Below are 18615 nucleotides of genomic sequence, written 5' to 3'. Positions count from 1 at the left end.
CTTCGCTTTAAGTATACCCAATGACTTTGTATCCACAGCCATCTATGTCAATTCACTCCACATCGGCTAAAGAAATTTCTCTTAATTTTTGTACCAAATGGGTGTCCCTCTACTCTGATTCTGAGTTCCACTACTCTGGGCTGAATTTCCTTCAGTTACTGTTTCTCTATTAGTGACTGAACCCAGGGAGGATGAGGCAGCAACCCAGTGACTGCATCTGTTCTGAAGCTACTGGGGCCATGAACAGATATTTCCCTGCACATTCTCCATGTCTGTCTGTATGCTCCACAATAAATTCATTGTTTTTTTTTATAGAAAGTCACTGAACTGACAGAGAAGGGAAATCGGGCAGAGAGTTCCAGACTCTTCCTCAGTTTGGTGATGGAGAAAGGCTCCCGGGCCCGGAGGGCGATGTGGGAATCCTTTGTGACATGGAGGACTGAGTTACCGAAGTTGGACAGAATACTGAGGGAAATACAGGAACTCGGTACGTTAAAAACATGCACTGAACACAAAGGAACACAGAAAGAAAGATTTTTAATTATAGTAGCTGTCTTTTCATGATTTTCTTTTTTTTTAAAATTTAAACAGGCACTGATCCACAGGAATACATGAATATCGCCCACGGGTTGTCTGAGTTACCCATCCAACTGATAGGTGAGTGATGAAATGCACAGTTCCAGCCAAGTCTCAGATGTTAGATGGTGGCTTGCCAGAAATTAGGAATCATTGCGAATCTCTGTATACAGTTAGAACTCAGAGAATCTCTCGTTGGAGCCCGAATATTGCAATTTATTAGATTAGACTTTGAAACTCAATCCTCTTTTATTGTCATGTAGTAATGCATGCATTAAGAAATGATACAATATTTCCTCCGGTGTGATATCACAAAACACAGGACAGACCAAGACTGAAAAAACTAACAAAACCACATAATTATGACATATAGTTACAACAGTGCAACAATACCATAACTTGATGAAGAACAGTCCATGAGCGCAGTAAAAAGTTCGAAGTCTCTCAAATGTCCCACATCTCACGCAGACGGGACAAGGAAGAAAACTCTTCCTGCCATGCCCGACCACAGTCCGACTCTGAGTCATCCGAGAACTTCGAACCTCCGATCAGGCCTCCGACACCGAGTACCGAGCGCCATCTCTATTCGAGCGGTTCGACCTCAATCTCGGTCGCCAGCAACAGGCAAAGCCGGGGATTTTGAGGTCTTCCCTCCGGAAGATTCTCGATCGCGCAGAGAACAACAGCAGAGAACTGGTGTTTCAGAAATTTCTCCAGATGTTCCTCTGTGCTTTCACGTCTGTTTCCATCAAATCAGAATTGTCCATGGCCCCTATTTAACAGATACGATATCATTTTCACCGGAGGGCTCGCACGCGGCGCGTTGCTCTCTCTCCTCCCACCTTATGTTTCCACTAATCTAGATGTTGGATTTGCTGAAGCCTTCACTCCTGGTCCTACACACTGGGAATCCCCACACAACCCAGGAGGCTCATAATACACTGTCTCATTCGGTCCAGGTGACTTATCTAACTACAGGGCTTTCAGCTTTGAAAGTAATTCCTCCTTCATAATAAAACTCAATTCTGCTCCTGATACGCTTAACATTTTGGCATATTGCCGGAGTCTTCCACAAGGAACTCCGACGGAAAGTCCTTGTTGAGTTTGTCTACCATTTTCTTTGCACCATTACTACATCTCCAGCATCATTTTCCAGCAGTCTGATATCTATCCTCTGCTTTCTTTTATTATTTATATAACATTTAGTATCCTCTTTTATATTAACTGGCTATGCCCTTCAATTTCCTGCGCATTCATGGGTACATCTAGGATTATCTTTAATAGGCCTGTCTTAGCTGCCTCGGCCACCACCCAGTCAGTACATTCGAGGATCCACTCCGTGTTTAGGAAAAAAAAGAAGCGCTACCCACATTTTCGCCTTTTCAACTGAACCGAATGACCTCTGGTATTAGAGATTTCAGTCCTGGGTAAAAATACTGACTCTCTACTCTAACTTCGCCTCTCTGAAATATGTAGACCTCTGTCAGGTTTCTCCTTAACGTCCAGAGTAAACAATCCACGTTTCTTAAGCCTCTTCTTGTAGCACATGCTCTCGAATCCAAGCAACATCCTGATGAACCTATTCTGTACCTTCTCCATCCTTCCAAGAATTGGGTGATCAGAAGTGAATGCAAGACTGCAGATGCAGGTTAAGACCATAGGACCTAGGAGCATAATAAGGCTATCGGTCCATCGAATTTGCTACGCAATCCCTCTCAACCCCGTTGTCCTGCCATCTCTTACTAATCAGGAACCTATCAAACTGCATTTTAAATATACCCAATGACTTTTCCTCCACAGACGCATTATGGCAATAGTTTCACAGATTCACCTCCCGCCAGCTAAAGAAATTGCTCCTCGTCGCTGTCCAAAAGGGATGTACTTCTATTATGAAGCTGTGCCCTCTAGTCCAAGACTCCTCCACTATAGGGAACATCCTTTGCACATCATCCACTCCATTTAGGACTTTCAATATCGATAGGTTTCAATTATATCATCTCTACCACCGCCTTTCCCCACTTATTCTGCTAAACTCCAGAATACCTTCATTCCCGGGATAATTGTCACGAACCTGCGCTCCAATGTCAGTACATCCTTTCGTAAAAAAATCTGATTTTTCCCCCTGTTTATTAAAAGGTCTACATGCCTTTTAACTAATTGCATGACCATATACTTTCCAAAGCTGTATTCCCATTCACGTCATTGCCCATTCTCTGAATCTGTCTATTTACTCCTACAGACAGATCTGCAAACTTAACCACAAGGGTTAAGAGGGCGAATTCTCGGACTAGCTTGAGTTTTATAAAGTTGCAACATAACTTCCCGACTCAGATCCTGAACTAATAAAGACAAGCAAGCGACATATCTTCGTTTACACACTGTCAGTCTCTGAGTCCATTTTCAGCGAACAATGAGCCTGAACCTCAAAATCTCTCTGCTCGTTAATGCTGTTAAAGGTCTTGCCTTTAATGGAGCACTGACTCTTGATGTTTGAAGTTACAAGACTTTACCTTTGGCTGGGTTAAACACCAGACGTGTTTTTTATGGATATGTATATAATTGAAATTCCACTATGTTGTTCGTCCATCGTTGACGTCGATGAGGACCTCGACACCATAATGACTAGCGCATGATTTGGATTTAAGTGAGGGAGAGTTGTGCAGCGTCAGCCTCACTCTCTCTTCCCAATTCCCATCTGGATCCAGTGGCAAGACAGAGTCTAGACGGCTGGAGATGGGACTAGGCGCAGTGGATGACCAGGACGTCTTCTGTGTCTTGTCCTGCTCTACACGTTCCATGATGCTTGCAGAGACCGCCTTCTTGACCGTTGGACCTTCAGCTGGTCTCGTCCACTCAATCCGCCGGAGTCTGTCTTCACATGCTGGGATAGACAACTCCCTATCTCACCGAGGGTTTGAGACCTGTCGGCTACCCTCACCTGGTTTAGCCGGCTTGTCGAAGCGGTTGCCCGGGGTGTGGCCGCTGTCGCATGCAAACAGCTACGGGGAGCCACAGGTGAGAGATGAGTGCCAGATGGGGACCAAAGGTGGACTAACCGCCCTGAAAAGGACGCGACATGTTCCCCCACCAGAGGTGCTACCCCTCCCTGACACCCCATACACCCCATATATGTATATATGTATATATACAGCAGATCCCAGTTCTGATCGTCGTGGAACATTTCTGGTCAGGGAAATCCAGCCAAAATAAATAACAGATCTAATTACCATCTGTCATCCATGGAGAAGACAATTATCAATCCAAAAGGCCAATCCACCACAATTCCCAAGCATGTTAATTTTCCACTTTGTATCTTCAGCTATCACAATTGTCACCTCCCAGAATAACTCGGTGAATTTAACAAGACGCTAATTCCCCGGCTCAAGCCCTGCTGCTTAAACCCAAACCACCTGAAACATTCTCTTTCCACACCCTCTCTAGAGCATGAGATGGAGAAAAGACCAGGATCAAGAGCAGCTTCAATTCCGAATTCATAAGAATACTGAATGGTCACGTATTATGTTATAACGTGCTTTTAATAATAAGACTATTTTATATCTAAAGTTGTAACATCATGCACCTCACCACTAGTAAACACTGACTTAGTTACCCACAATATACTTACAGTTTGAGCAGTGGGAAAGTTCTTAGTACCGATAATACTTGTGAAATTTTGATACCATCTGATGAATCATTTCTGTACTGTAGTCATCCAATCTATTAATAACCAAAAAAGAACAACCACTGGCAGGAAAATACATCGAAGTATTTTCCAAGGTGATTCACTGAGCGCATTATGATTTTGTCCAGCTTTAAACCCACTCTCTAGTTTACTGAATGGGACAAAAATAGGGAATCAAATTTTAAACAAATAAATAAATAAAGGGTCCCTTGACATACCTTCCATACATTGATGACTTGAAATTATACGTTTCTTCATCAATAACGTTAAAACAATTAATTCAAAATAGTAACAACACAGGCAACATGCTGGAGGAACTCAGCAGGCCCGGCAGCATCGATAGAAAATAGTAAACAGTCAACGTTTCGGGTCGAGATCGTTCATCAGGACTGGGAAGGGGAGAAAGAAAAGAAGTTAAGAGACCAGAGGAAGAAATTTAAATTCGCAGCTGATAGGTGAAAATGGGAGAGGAGGAGGGGTGAAGTGAATAGCTAGGAACTTGTTTGGTGTAACTGTAAAGGGCTCGGGAAGGGAGAAATAGATATTCCTGCCATCAGGTCGAAGGTTAGTAGATGGAATATAATGTGTTGCTCTTCCAGCATTAGGCGTGGCTTCATTGCAGTAGTAGAGGAGGTCATGTATTGACATGTCGGAATGGGAATAGGAAGTGGAATTGAAATAGATGGCTAAAAGGCGGTCTCACTTTTTTTTCTGGCGAACAGATGTAGGTGCTCGGCGAAGTGGACTCCCATTTTGCATAGGGTTACACCGATATACAGGAGGCCATACCAGGAGCACCAGACACAGTATATGATCCCAACAGACTTACAGGTGAACTGCCGCCTCACCTATAAGGACTGATTGGGACCCAGAATGGTTGTGAGGGAGGAGGTGCAAGGGCAGGTATAGAACATAGAATAGTACAGCACAGTATAGGCCCTTCGGCCCACAATGTTGTGCCGACCCTCAAACCCTGCCTCCCATATAAGCCTCCACCTTAGATTCCTCCATATACCTGTCTAGTAGTCTCTTAAACTTCACTAGTGTATCTGCCTCCACCACTGACTCAGGCAGTGCATTCCACGCACCAACCACTCTCTGAGTAAAAAACCTTCCTCTAATATCCCCCTTGAACTTCCCACCCCTTACCTTAAACCATGTCCTCTTGTATTGAGTAGTGGTGCCCTGGGGAAGAGGCGCTGGCTATCCACTCTACCTATTCCTCTTATTATCTTGTACACCTCTATCATGTCTCCTCTCATCCTCCTTCTCTCCAAAGAGTAAAGCCCTAGCTCCCTTAATCTCTGATCATAATGCATACTTTCTAAACCAGGCAGCATCCTGGTAAATCTCCTCTGTACCCTTTCCAATGCTTCCACATCCTTCCTATAGTGAGGTGACCAGAACTGGACACAGTACTCCAAGTGTGGCCTAACCAGAGTTTTATAGAGCTGCATCATTACATCGCGACTCTTATACTCTATCCCTCGACTTATGAAAGCTAACACCCCATAAGCTTTCTTAACTACCTTATCCACCTGTGAGGCACTCGTTCCGCTTGCAATGATCAGTGCTAGGAGGAAAATCAGAGGGGAGGGGCGAATGGACAAGGGAGTCGCCTAGGGCGCAATCCCTGCGGAAAGCAGGGCAGGGGGTAGGAAAAGATGTGCTCAGTGGTGCAATCCCGTTGCAGATGGCGGAATTTACAGAGAATTATGTGGTACGTGTGAAGGCTACTGGAGTGGTAGGTGAGGATGAGGAGCCCTATCCCTGGTTAGGGTGAGGCCAGATGTGCGCAACATGGAAGAGATGCGGACTAGGGCAACTTTTATGGTGAAGGAAGGGAAACCCGTTCTTTGATTAAGGATCCTCGTATTTGGCATTGAAATAATAGAACTATTTTCTCCAGATATAAACATAAACTTTGGACAGGATAAGTGCGGAACATTAAGCATAAAGTAGGGTGCAACAGAGCTGGTAGTCTATAAAACAGAGCATCAGGGTACAATATATGTGATGGATGAATAAGAAACATGTAAATATTTAGGATATCAACAAGCAAAAAAAAAAGAATAGATCATCGTGTGATGAAGGGAAATCTTGTGACAGAATTTACTACAAGCCTGAAGAAAATCTGCCAAAGGGATTTCAATGTTGAAAATATAACAAAGGCAGTAAACACTTCAGGTATACCCATATTAACACATTATATCGGCATAAAATCCTGGTCCAAAATCGATCTGGAAAATTTACAAGGAAAAATAGAAACTGGAATGACAAATTTTAAAAAGCACCATGTACACGCCAACGCACTTAGGTTAACATTGCTTAGGACAGTATGTGGAAGAGGAATAACAGACATAACGATGTATCCAACAGTCAGATAACAATTCTGAGAATCAGAATCGGGATCAATGTCATCGGCAAATGTTGTGAAAGATGTTGCCCTTTCCGCAGCAGCACACTGCAATTAATATTAGAGAAAAAAAACTGAAATATAGTATATATTAGTTAAATTAAATAGTTTAAATAAATTGAATTAAATTAGTAGTGCAAAAATAGAAATAAAAAGTGGTGATGTAGTGTTCATGGGTTCACTGTTCAATCAGAAATCCGGTGTCACTGGAGAAGAAGACGTTCCTCAGTGGGTGACTGTGCACCTTACTTCTATTCACATACCAGATGGTGCAGCTGGTAGTTAGAATACTCTCCAATGTACATCCTTACAAAATTTCCAGTGTTCTTGCAGACAATTAGATTAGATTAGATTATGAGGACACGCAGTCCCCTTTTATTGTCATTTAGTAATGCATGCATTAAGAAATGATAAACTGTATTTCCAGAATGATATCACGGAAACACATGACAAACAGACTTAAAAACTAACAAAAACACATAATTATAATATATAGTTACAACAGTGCAAACAATACCGTAATTTGATAAGAACAGACCATGGCACGTTAATAGTCGCAAAGTCTGTCGAAAGTCCCATCATCTCACTCAGACGGTAAACCTCCAGCGCTGCCAACTTGCCAATGCAGCATACTGGAAGCATCAGAGTACAGTCCGACTCCGAGTTCATCCGAAAACTCCGAGCCTCCTACCAGCTCTCCGACACCAAGCACCGAGCACCATCTCTGCCGAACATTCCAACCCCGGCCCCGGCAACAGGCAATAGGCAATAGGCAAAGCTGAGGATTTGGGGCCTTCATCCCCGGAGATTCTCGATCGCGCAATAGCAGCGGCAGCGAAGCAGGCATTTCAGAAGTTACTCCAGGTGTTCCTTCGCGCTTCTCACAGCTCTCTCCATCAAATCCGGATTGTGCACGGTCCCTAGTTACATATAATCGATATCATTCGGAACAGCCGTGCGCGCTGCGTCGCGCCACCATCTTCTCTTCCCTCCCTGACATACCACATTTTCTCAAACTCCTAATGAAATGTACATGGTGTCATGCCTTTTTTGTAGCTGCATCGATATATTGGTTCCGGGTTAATCCTCGGAGATATTGACAACTGTGAGTTTGAAGTTGCTCACTCTTTAAACTTCAGCTGTCCCTATGAGGACTGGTGTGTGTTTCCTTTCTGAAATTCACAATCAGTTCTAAGGATATATTTTTGTCAACGCAAGCAGGATTCAGCACTCCTTACAAGCATATGCAATTCTGATTCTTTTAAAAAATAAGTGCACATCACTAAACAAATTAAATCACAACCCACAAAAATGAATAAGTTATCACTATAGGAGGAAGAATTAACCAACTGGAGAGCATGAACCTGCATGGAAGATATTCCCATGATCTGAGCATCGACTAGAAAGCATTGAAGGCCTGTCTCAGAGTTGGAGATATCTTCTCAAAAACAGAGGGGATCCTGGTGGCAATACAGTACCAGGCTGTTAATACGAATAATTATCACAAATGCATAGCAAAAGACCATCAAATTCAAAACGATATATGAAAAGAAATGGCAGTAGAAACTAGAAACAATTCAACAGGACCCTGAAGTAGTAGTCGTAGTAGTAGTAATTTATTTATAAAGCACTTTTCATACAGTAGATGTAGTAGAAACTGAATTACAACGGGATAAAGTGCAAACAAGAAAATAAAAGACAAAATGATTTTAGTTTTAAACAGGATTAAATAAAAATAAATGTTTAGAGATGCTGTTTAAAAGTGACAGCTGCGTCTGCATCCCTCACACATCGCTGCGAAAGTCTTGAACATCCTATCTGTACATCTATGTTTAAGTCTTTTGCACAACACTGTAGTTTTAGGTATTGAATTCTGCAGTTTAAGAGCGTAGTTCAAAAAAGAAAACTGACCTGCCAATTATCCTTTGGCCTTGTACCTTATTGTTTGCTTGCAGTGCATTTTCTCGGCAAATGCAACACTGTTTCCCTGTACTATTCTGTTCCGTTTTTCCTCGCACAACCTCATTGCACTGATGAGAGGAAATGATGTATATGGATAGCAGAGAAAAGTGCTTTGCATTGTACCACAGTACATGTGGTAACAATAAACCGTTTCACTGATTTATTGTTGTCAATAAGACAGCGCCCCACACCCCGACTTCCAGACTGATCAGCAGCAGCTGCCAAGACTTTACCCTCGACCACAAGCACAATGTACATCAACAAGATGCGTGTGCTTTCTTCCATTCACGGAAATTCCTTTCCACCTTTCCTCTGTTCCTCCATCACTGAGACCGAAAACTGCCCACTTTCTATCTTGTTATTCGGATGGGTTATCGATCCGAAACTTCACTGTGATTCTCTCCACAGCTATTGTCCGACTTGAGTATTTCCTGCATATTCTGCTCCTGTTTTGATGCGAGAGCAGCGGACACCTGTGACTCCCCAGTGTGCAGCTTTGCAAAGTGCACAGTGTCCTGCTCTCCGTCTCTCCACACCAGATCAACATTAACATCGTCTGTTAATGATACAAACAACGCTTTAAATATAGTGAAATGTTGTTTTAACGGAAGTGCAGTCAGGATTGCAATAGGATATCAGGGAAATGTTCACCTTCACAAGTAACTAGAACGGAAATATCAGGATTGGATATTTTCTAAGACATTCATCGTTGTTAATTCCGGTGTTTGTGAGCAGAATTTTACTTTCTGTCCTAATTTCCATGGAAGCATTGTATTAATTCATGTAATCTCAAATACTGAATGTTGAAATGTAGTTATAAAGTTCTTTGGCGTCTGAGTCATCTAACATTTTAACTACGTTCTCTGTTCCCATGGAAGATGTTCAACAGAAACACAAGGAGACTCTGCGGGCACAAACTGAAACACTGAGAGTGAACACGATCCTGATGAGGGAGAAGGTGAAGGTTTTCCAGCTGGTTGATCGATACGCTGAGCTCACGGTCATTTCTACTGTTCGAGATCGGAGACTCGTGGAAGATGAATTGTTGGCAAGAGGCAGAGACCACGAGGAGTGGAGAGAGCAACATCTCAGACGAGTGCTGGAAAAAATCCGGATGGAACAGTTGTTCCAGAGCAGCTTTTCCCGGAGTAAATCCGAATCTGGAAGTTCGGCAGCAGTGGCCGGAGTCCCAGGAATCGGGAAAACAACAATGGTACAAAAGATTGTTTATGAGTGGTCCACGGGAAACATATACCAACAATTCCAGTTTGTCTTTAGTTTCAAATTCCGTCATTTAAACACCATTAACTGCAGAATAAACCTAAAGGAAATGATCTTGGATCAGTATCCTTACTTTGGGAATATCTTGAGAGAGGTCTGGAAGAACCCAGAGGGATTGCTGTTTATATTTGATGGTTTGGATGAATTCAATGACAAAATTGATTTTGCTGACAATCGGCGAGACACAGAACCTCGGTCCACATGCACAGATCCTGAATTCAAGTGCAAGGTGTCTGACATTGTGTACAGTTTAATCCAGCACAAGCTGCTCCCAGGGTGTTCAGTGCTGGTGACCACACGACCCACTGCGCTACATTTATTGAAAAAGGCGGAGGTCAGTGTGTGGGCTGAAATACTGGGATTTAGTGGTGAGGAACGGAGGGAATATTTTATCAGGCATTTTGAAGATAAAACGATCGCAGCAGCTGTTTTCAAACACGTGGAGGAGAACGAAATCCTGTACACCATGAGCTACAACCCCTCCTACTGCTGGATCCTCGCTCTGGCACTGGGCCCCTTCTTCACACAAAGAGTCAGGGACCCGCAGCGAGTTCCCAAGACCATCACCCAACTGTACTCCTACTATATTTACAACATCCTGAAAAACCACGGCCGTGAGATTGAGAACCCCCGTGATGTGTTTCTCAGGGTTGGTCAGATGGCCTTCTCAGGAGTGTCCCAGAAGAAGATCGTGTTTACAGATGGAGATTTGATCAACTACAATCTGCAGCCTTCCCAGTTCCTGTCCGGGTTCCTGATGGAGCTTTTGGAGAGAGAGGATTCTGGCCAGTGTGTGGTGTACACATTCCCACACCTCACCATCCAAGAGTTTGTAGCCGCTCTCGCACAATTCCTGACTCCACATCATAGGGATATCCTGAAATTCCTCACTGAAGTCCAGAACACGACAGATGGGAGATTTGATGTATTTCTCCGTTTTTTTGCTGGTCTCTCCAACCCAATGACAGTTCGGGGCCTGGAGGAGTTTCTGGGTCCATTTCCTCATCAAACAACCTGCCGGGTGATTGACTGGGTGAAGGAGGAGGTTAAACGCCAGAGTGGAAACTTGTGGAGTGAATCTGGTAAAAGGAGCCTCCTGAACACATTGCACTACCTGTTTGAGTCTCAGAATCGTGGACTGGCTCAGGAAGCACTGGTATCTGTGGAAACCTTCTCGTTCTGTCAAATGCGACTGACCCCAATGGACTACATGGTCCTGTCTCATGTCATCGGACTCTGTGATACAATAAAACAGCTCGATCTGGGTCGCTGCCACATTCAGTGTGAAGGAATCCGGCGGCTGGGACCCGGGCTGCACAAGTGCCAGGACTTGAGGTAACTTTATATAAAGGAATTTGGGTAAAAATGTCGTAAACGAGTTAGTAAAGATTTGTGACAAAGGACCAGTCGGTCTGTCCGTTATGCCCCACGGGCGGGAAGGAATGTTAGAGACTTCGTCAGATAAGTGAACAACAACCATTGGTTTTGTTGCGTCTGAGCACAGCTCTTTATCAGCTAACTAAAAAAAAAACAGGCCGGAGATAGCTTAAAACTGGTTTATTCAGATGAGAGAGAGAGAGAGAGAGAGAGAGAGAGAGAGAAAAGAGAAGAGAAGAGTGCTGACGGGGTGGTCATTGTGCTAAAATAAATAGATCCATGCATTTGCTGCTTTACTGGTAGACAATCACAGGTATGGCCCTGTTTCTTGGTGCCTGCGACGGTCTGTTGACAATGTTGTTAACCGTTACTGACACCCAGACCGACACCACAGTCTTCTCAGTGAGGGACAAGAGAGAGCCAGCCTAATGTTGCAGTTAAAAGGATAGGCATACCTCAGTCCTTTCCCTGCCCTTCCCATTATGTAATGATTAACCTCACTCCACCTGCGCGACTTTGGTCACTACCAGATAACCAACCCATATAGGTATCTCCTGTCATGACTGTCAGCCTCAATACAAACCTACGACTCCCGAGCGATCTACTTCCGCACCTCGTCGTCTTTGCGATGATTTGCTCTCAACTCTCACTTGCAGTGGAATCTCTCTTCTCCAACACCTTTTCTCCCGTCCGATATGTCTCTCCCCCATTCCTAATGATTCCTTATCCCATTTCCTCTATTCGTATTTCTCTTCCCCATCTCCCCTCGTCCTTTCCTATATCTAAACCATCCGCGTCCTCCAGTAGGATATCCCTTCCATTTTCCCTTTCCAACTGTGGGATATTTCTTCTCCATCCCTCTTCTTTCTTTGAGAACTCTCTTTCCCATTGCCCTTCCTACAATGTGTTTCTCTTTTCCCCATATCATGTCCTCCAGTGCGGATCTATCTTCCCCATCGACCTTCCACCTATGAGATCTCTCCTCCATACCCATGCCTCTAGTGGAGTTTTCTATTCTGCATCGCTCTTCTTCCTGTGGTTATCTCGGTTCCCCATCCCCCTTCAACCTGTGGATATTTCCCTTCTCCTTCCTGCTTAATCCAATGGGGGTTCCTCTTCCCCATCCCTCTTTCCCCTCTGGGACCTCACTTCCCTATCTCCCTTACTCCAGTGGGATTTATCGTCCCTATATTCAATCCTCCTGTGGGATCTCTATTCGCCATCCACCCTCCTCTTGTGGGGATATCCCTTCCCCATTCCCTTTTCTCCTCTCGAAGCTATGTTCACAATCTCCATTCCTCCTGTACGATCTCTCTTCAACATCCCCTTCTTCCTGTGGGTTCCCTCTTCCACAGCCCCTTTCTTTCTTTGGGTACCTTTTGCGTGGACCTCACTTCCACATCACCCCTCCTTCTCTGGGGATCTCCCTTCTGCATCCTGCTAGCTCCTGCCTGATCTCACTTCCCCATCCTCCTGCCTCCTGTGTGACCTCTCTTCCCTATCTTCCTTCTACCTCCGGAATCTCACTTCCCCTATCTCTCTTCCTCCTGTGAGGATCACTTTACTACATCTCCATTTCTCCTATGAGATCTCTCCGTCCTATGCTCCTTCATCCTGTTCGATTAATTCCTAGAACTGGATCTCTATTTCTTCCTTGTTCACCAGCATCTTCTGGATACATTTCTTCCCCAAAATTTTGCTCCGATGGGGAACTCTCTTTCCAATTCCTATCGTCCTGTGGAGATCTCTCTTAACAAACCCTTTCTCCTTTGGAATCTTCCTTCCACCCATTCCCTTCTTCCTGCTGGATCTCTCTCTTCCCCAACCATTTTCCACTTGTGGAATCTCTCTTCTCCATATCACTTCCTCCTGTGGGGAGTTCTCTACCCCATTCCCCTTCATCCTGTGTTTAACTCCCTTCCCCATTCCACTTTCCCAATCTCATTCATTGTGGGACCTCTCTTCCCCATTAGCCTTACTCTTGTTGGGATCTATTCGGATCACCCGTCCCTATCCACTTGTCTTGTAGGATTTCTCTTTCCACAATCGTCCTTCAACCTTATTTTCCATCTCACTTTCTGTACTTTTGGTTCTGTCTGTCGGATATCTCCTCCCAGTTCTCTTTTCACTTGTTGGGGATTTCTTCACAATCCTCCTTCCTCCTGTGAGATATCGCTTCCACATCGTCCCTTCATCCTGTAGGATCGCTCCATCGCATTCCCATTCATCCTGTGGGATATCTCTTCTTCATGCCACTTCCTCCTCTGAAGATCGCTATTCCCAATCCCCCTTCCTCCTGTGGGATCTCGCTTCCCCATCCCCCTTCCTCCTGTGAGATCTCTCTTCCCCATACCCCTTCCTCCTGTGGGATCTCTCTTCCCCGTCCCCCTTCCTCCTGTGGGATCTCTCTTCCACATACCCCTTCCTCCTGTGGGATCTCTCTTCCCCATTCCCCTTCCTCCTGTGAGATCTCTCTTCCCCATCCCCCTTCCTCCAGTGGGATCTCTCTTCTCCATGCCCCTTCCTCCTGTGAGATCTCTCTTCCCCATCCCCCTTCCTCCTGTGAGATCTCTCTTCCCCATCCCCCTTCCTCCTGTGAGATCTCTCTTCCCCATCCCCCTTCCTCCTGTGGGATTTCTCTTCTCCATCCCCATTGCTCCTCTGGGATATCTTCTTCATACCACTTCTTCGTGTGGGATCTCTCTTCACTATCCCCCTTACTCCTGTCGGCCCTCTCTTCCATGTTCACCTTTCCTCCAGTGGAATCTCTCTCCCCAGATCCAGTTTTATCCAGAGGGATCTTTCTTCTCCGTACACGTCTTCGGATCTTTGTTCCACATCCTCGTTCTTACTGTGGTGATCACGCCTGCCCATCCCTCATCCTGCAGTAGAGATCTGCCTTCCCCATCCCCCTCTTGGATCTCCGTTCCTCTCTCTTCTCCTTCTGTGCGATCGCTCTTCTCCACCCCCTTCCTTCTGTGGGTAGTTCTTGTTGAAAACCCTCTTTTCTGGAGCTATCATCCAGATCAAACTCTCTTTTGTGGGGATCTTTCCTCTGCAGGCTAATTGATCCTGTCTGATCTTACATCCCCATTTTATTTCCTCCTTGCCCTCTATCTTCCTCCTGTGGGTATCTGTCTTCCACATCCGTCATGTGGGACGTCTATTCCCAATTCCACTACTCTCTGAGGGATCTCACTTCCGCAATCTTTTTCCTCCTGTCGGATATCTTTTTCTGAATTCTCTTGCTAATGTGAGATCTCTCTTCCCCATCCCCCTGGAACGTGTGCGGATCCTTCTTCACCATCCACATTACTCATGTATGGATCTCTCTTCCCAATCCCCTTCCCTCCTGTGCGATCCGTCCCTCACATTCCCATTCCTCCTGTGGCGACCCCTCATTCCCGTCCAATTCCATCTAAGATCTTTATTTCTTTTCTATTATTCATCCTGTAGGTATCACTCTTCGCAGGCCCTGCTGTGGACATATCTCCGGCCCATTTCCCTTCCCTCTATGTGATCTCTCTTCCCTATCACGATTCTTACCATAAGATCTCTCATCCTATCCCCACGCCCAGCTATCGGATCTCTTTTCCTTGGAATATCTGTTCGCAATTCTTCTTCCTTCTGCTGAACCTCTCTTCCCCAACCCACTTCCTCGTGTGGGATCTTTCTTCTGCATCCATATTCCTTCTGTGGATCTCTGCATCCTCCTCCTACCACCTGATGGGATATGTCTTCCTCATCCCCTGCCAATTGTGGAATCTCTATTCCCCATGCCCCTTCCTCCTGTGGGATGTCCATTCACCATCATCCTCACCTGTGGAGATATTACCTCACCATCCCTGTTCCACTTATGTGTCTCTCTCTTCCCCATGCTCCTGCCAACTGTTGGGATCTTTTTCTCACCAGCATTTCTCCTGCGGTTATCTATCTAACTGATCCTGCTCTCTCTTGTGTGATCTATTCCCCACATTCCCCCTACACCTGTGCAATCTTTCGGCCCCACCCCATTCCCTCTGTGACCTTTCTTCCCTATACACCATTCTCCTAGGTATCTCTACTTGCCATCCCATCAGTGGGTACCTTTTCCGTTTCATTCCCCTTCCCCTTATGGGATCTCTCTTCCCATCCCCACGTCCAACTGTCCGATCTCCATCCCCTATCCTCCTGTGAGATCTCTGTTTCCATATCCAACATTGTCCTGCTGGCTCACTCTTACCCATCTCCCTTCCTCTTGTTGAATATATTCTCCCTGTCACATGTTCACCAATGGGACCTCCCTTCTCTATCCCTCTTCCACTTCTCTGACTCTCACTTCTCCATCCCACTTACTCCTGTGGTTATCTCCTTTCCTCATGCCACTTCCTCCAAAACTATCGCACTTCCCCATTCCACATTCGCATGGGGAATTTCTCCTGCACATCTCCCGTTCTCCAGTTGCGATATCCCAACTTAATCCTCCCGAATCTCTCTTCCCCATCCCCTTTCCTCGTTTCCAAACTCTCTTTTGCAACCGGCTCGTCATTTGGGATCTCTCTTCTCCACCTTCTACTACCTGTGAGGATCTCTGTATCCTAGCCCCTTCACTTCTTGTGATTTCTCTCCCTTTTTCCAATTCCTGCAGTCTGATCGCTGTTCCCAATGCCATTCTCTCTGTGTGATCTCCCACAAGATCTCCTTCTTGATAAGTGTTTTCCACATCCCTCTGTGAGCATCCTTTCCAACACTCGGATCTCCCTTCCCCCTTCCCCTTCCTCCTGTGGCATATCTCTTTCCCCAAATACATTTCCCGATGTGGGGATGTCTCTTATGCATCCCTCTTCATTTTGTGGAAGCTTTCCTTCCTCGTTGCCCTTCCTCCTGTCCGATCTCTGCTTCAATCCTACTTCCACCTGTGGAATATCTCTTCCTCATCCACCTTCGTCCTGGTGGTTCGTTCTTCCAAATCCCCCTTCCTCATGTGGTAACCCACTTCCCAACCTTCCTTCCTTCTACGGATCTCTCTTCTGCATCAACATTCCTGAAGAGGGCATCTGTCTTAAATATCCCCCTTCGTCACACTTCCTAGTATAGGGTCTTAGTTCTCCATCATCCTTTCTTGTTCAGGATCTCCCTTTCCTGTCCCTTCCCACTTGTGGGGATCTGTTATGCCCATCACTCTACCGCATGTGCGAATCTCTCTTCCCATCCCGTCCTCATGTAGGATCTCTCTTCCACACGCCCTTTAGTCCTGTCGGATCCCTTTTCCTCATCATATTTTGAATGCCGGGATCTCTCATTCATCCCTCTAACTCGTGGGCTCTTTCTTTCCTATTCTACTACCTCCTGTAGGTTCTTCCTTCCCCATTCCTCCTGTGCAATATTTCTTCGCCATCCACCACTCTTCTGTGAGAACTTCTCGTCCTTATCCTTCATGAGGTGTACTCTCCTCCTCATCACCCTTTCTTCTCTGGGGATCTCACTTCTGCAATCTGCTCCCTCCTGCCTGATGTCACTTCAACATTTATTTTCCCCCTGTGTGATCTCCCTTCCTATTCTACCTTCGTCTGTGGAATCTCTCTACCTCATGCCTCCTGTGAATACCTCTCTTCCTTAATCTCCTTCACTCTATGGGATCTTGCTTCTCCTTCCCCTTCATCTTATCCGATCTCTCTTCCCCATCACCTTTCGTCGTGACGGATATCACTTCCACAATTCCCTTCCACCTGAAGAGACCTCGCTTAAGATCCTCCTGTAGGACCTCTGTTCCCACATCCACTGTCCTGAAGGACGTCTGTTCTCTGTCCAATGTAGCCTGTGGGACTTTTCTCCAGAATCCCGCTTTCTCCTGTGGGATCTCGCTTTCTCCAATCCCCCCTTTTCCCTATGCCGATTTTGCTTCAGAATCACTCATTCTTAAATGGGTATCTCTCCTCCGGATCCCCCTTCCTCCTTCCTTATCTCTGCTCCCTTCCCATTCCCGCAGTGGTATGTCACTTTCCCCTCCACCTTCCTCCTGTGTGTAGTTCTCTTCCCCATCTCTCCTCTGGAGATCTTGTTTCCCCTTTCCCCTCCCTCTTTATGGTCTATCTTCCCTCTTCGTCCTTCCTCCAGTGGCACTCTATTTTACTCTACTTCTTTCCCCTGTGTGATCTTTCTTCCCCATCCCTCTTCCTCCTGTGCGATCACTCTACCCTGTACCACTCACTCTGGTAACACTCTTCCCCATTGCTCCTTACTCCCGTGGTTATCTCTTCCCAATTCTCCTTCCCTCTTTATGGTCTCCCTTCCCCATCCTGTGTCATCCTCTGTGATATCTTTTACTCGATCACCATTAATCCAGTGGCAATCTATCTTCCCCATCCTCCTGCGTCCTGTTGGCTCTCTCTTTTCCAATCCCCCTGCATCGTATGTGTAATCAACTTCCTTATTCCACTACCTCCTGTTGGATCGCTCTTTCCAATTAATTTTCCTAATTTGGAGATCCCTTCTCCCCATCCCTCTTACTCAGGATGGGATCACTCTTCTCCATCCCCCCTTCTCCTCGGAGAATCTCTGTTCACTACCCCTGTTGTTCCTGTGTCTTCTCTATTCCCCATTCCACTTCCTTCAGTGGGATCTCTCCTACCTATACCCTATCCCCCGCGTAGCGATCTCCCTTCCCCATTCCCGTTACTTTCCTCAGTTTTTTCTTCCCATCCATATTCCTCCTGTCAGGTCTCTGTCATCCTCAATCCACCTGTAGCGAACTTTTTCAAAACTCACTTTCTTCTGTGCTATCTCTCTTCCCCACCCTCCTTTCTCTTGTCGGAACTCTCTTCCCCAATTCTCTTCCCTCTGTTGGATCTCTCTTTTCCCGGTCATCTATCCATCCCCGATCACACTCTGCTTTGGGAAGTCTCTCTTTCCTAACCCCATTCCTTCTGTGAGATTTTCTCTTCCCCATCCCCCCTTCCAGTAGCCGGCTCTCCCTTCACAGTTCCAATTGCTCCCGTGGTATCTCTTTCCCCTTTCCCTGTTTCTCCTTTGATATCTCTCATTCCCTATCTTCCTTTCTGATGTTCGATCTCAAGTCAACTCAAGTCAAGTTTATTGTCATTTCTACCATAAACTGCCGATACAGTACACAGTAAAAAACGAAGCAACGTTCCTCCATAACCCTGGTGCTACATGAAAGAACACAAAACTACACTAGACTATGTGAGACAGCACAAGGCTACACTAGACTACATAAAACAGCATAAAAACTGCACTAGAGTGCAGACCTGCTCAGGACTACATAAAGTGCACAAACAGTGCAGGGCAGTACAATAATTAATAAACAAGACAATAGGCACAG

General features: G+C 45.5%; 2 protein-coding genes across 2 annotated transcripts in view; one reads left to right on the top strand and one right to left on the bottom strand.

Moving 5' to 3' along the window:
* The window catches only part of LOC140208203 (uncharacterized), a 55382-nt gene that overhangs the window by 11955 nt on the left and 24812 nt on the right, over positions 1–18615 (bottom strand). The window lies entirely within an intron of this gene.
* Positions 1–18615, top strand: part of LOC140208187 (NACHT, LRR and PYD domains-containing protein 3-like) — a 30076-nt gene that overhangs the window by 6480 nt on the left and 4981 nt on the right. Inside the window, exons 3-5 of the mRNA XM_072276678.1 lie at positions 316–487; positions 592–657; positions 9515–11252. Of these exons, the coding sequence (XP_072132779.1) occupies positions 316–487; positions 592–657; positions 9515–11252 (1976 nt within the window). The remainder of the gene's footprint in view (positions 1–315; positions 488–591; positions 658–9514; positions 11253–18615) is intronic.

Source organism: Mobula birostris, chromosome 13, assembly GCF_030028105.1.
Source record: "Mobula birostris isolate sMobBir1 chromosome 13, sMobBir1.hap1, whole genome shotgun sequence".
Taxonomy (NCBI): Eukaryota; Metazoa; Chordata; class Chondrichthyes; order Myliobatiformes; family Myliobatidae; genus Mobula; species Mobula birostris.
This window is presented reverse-complemented; position numbering and strand designations above follow the sequence as displayed.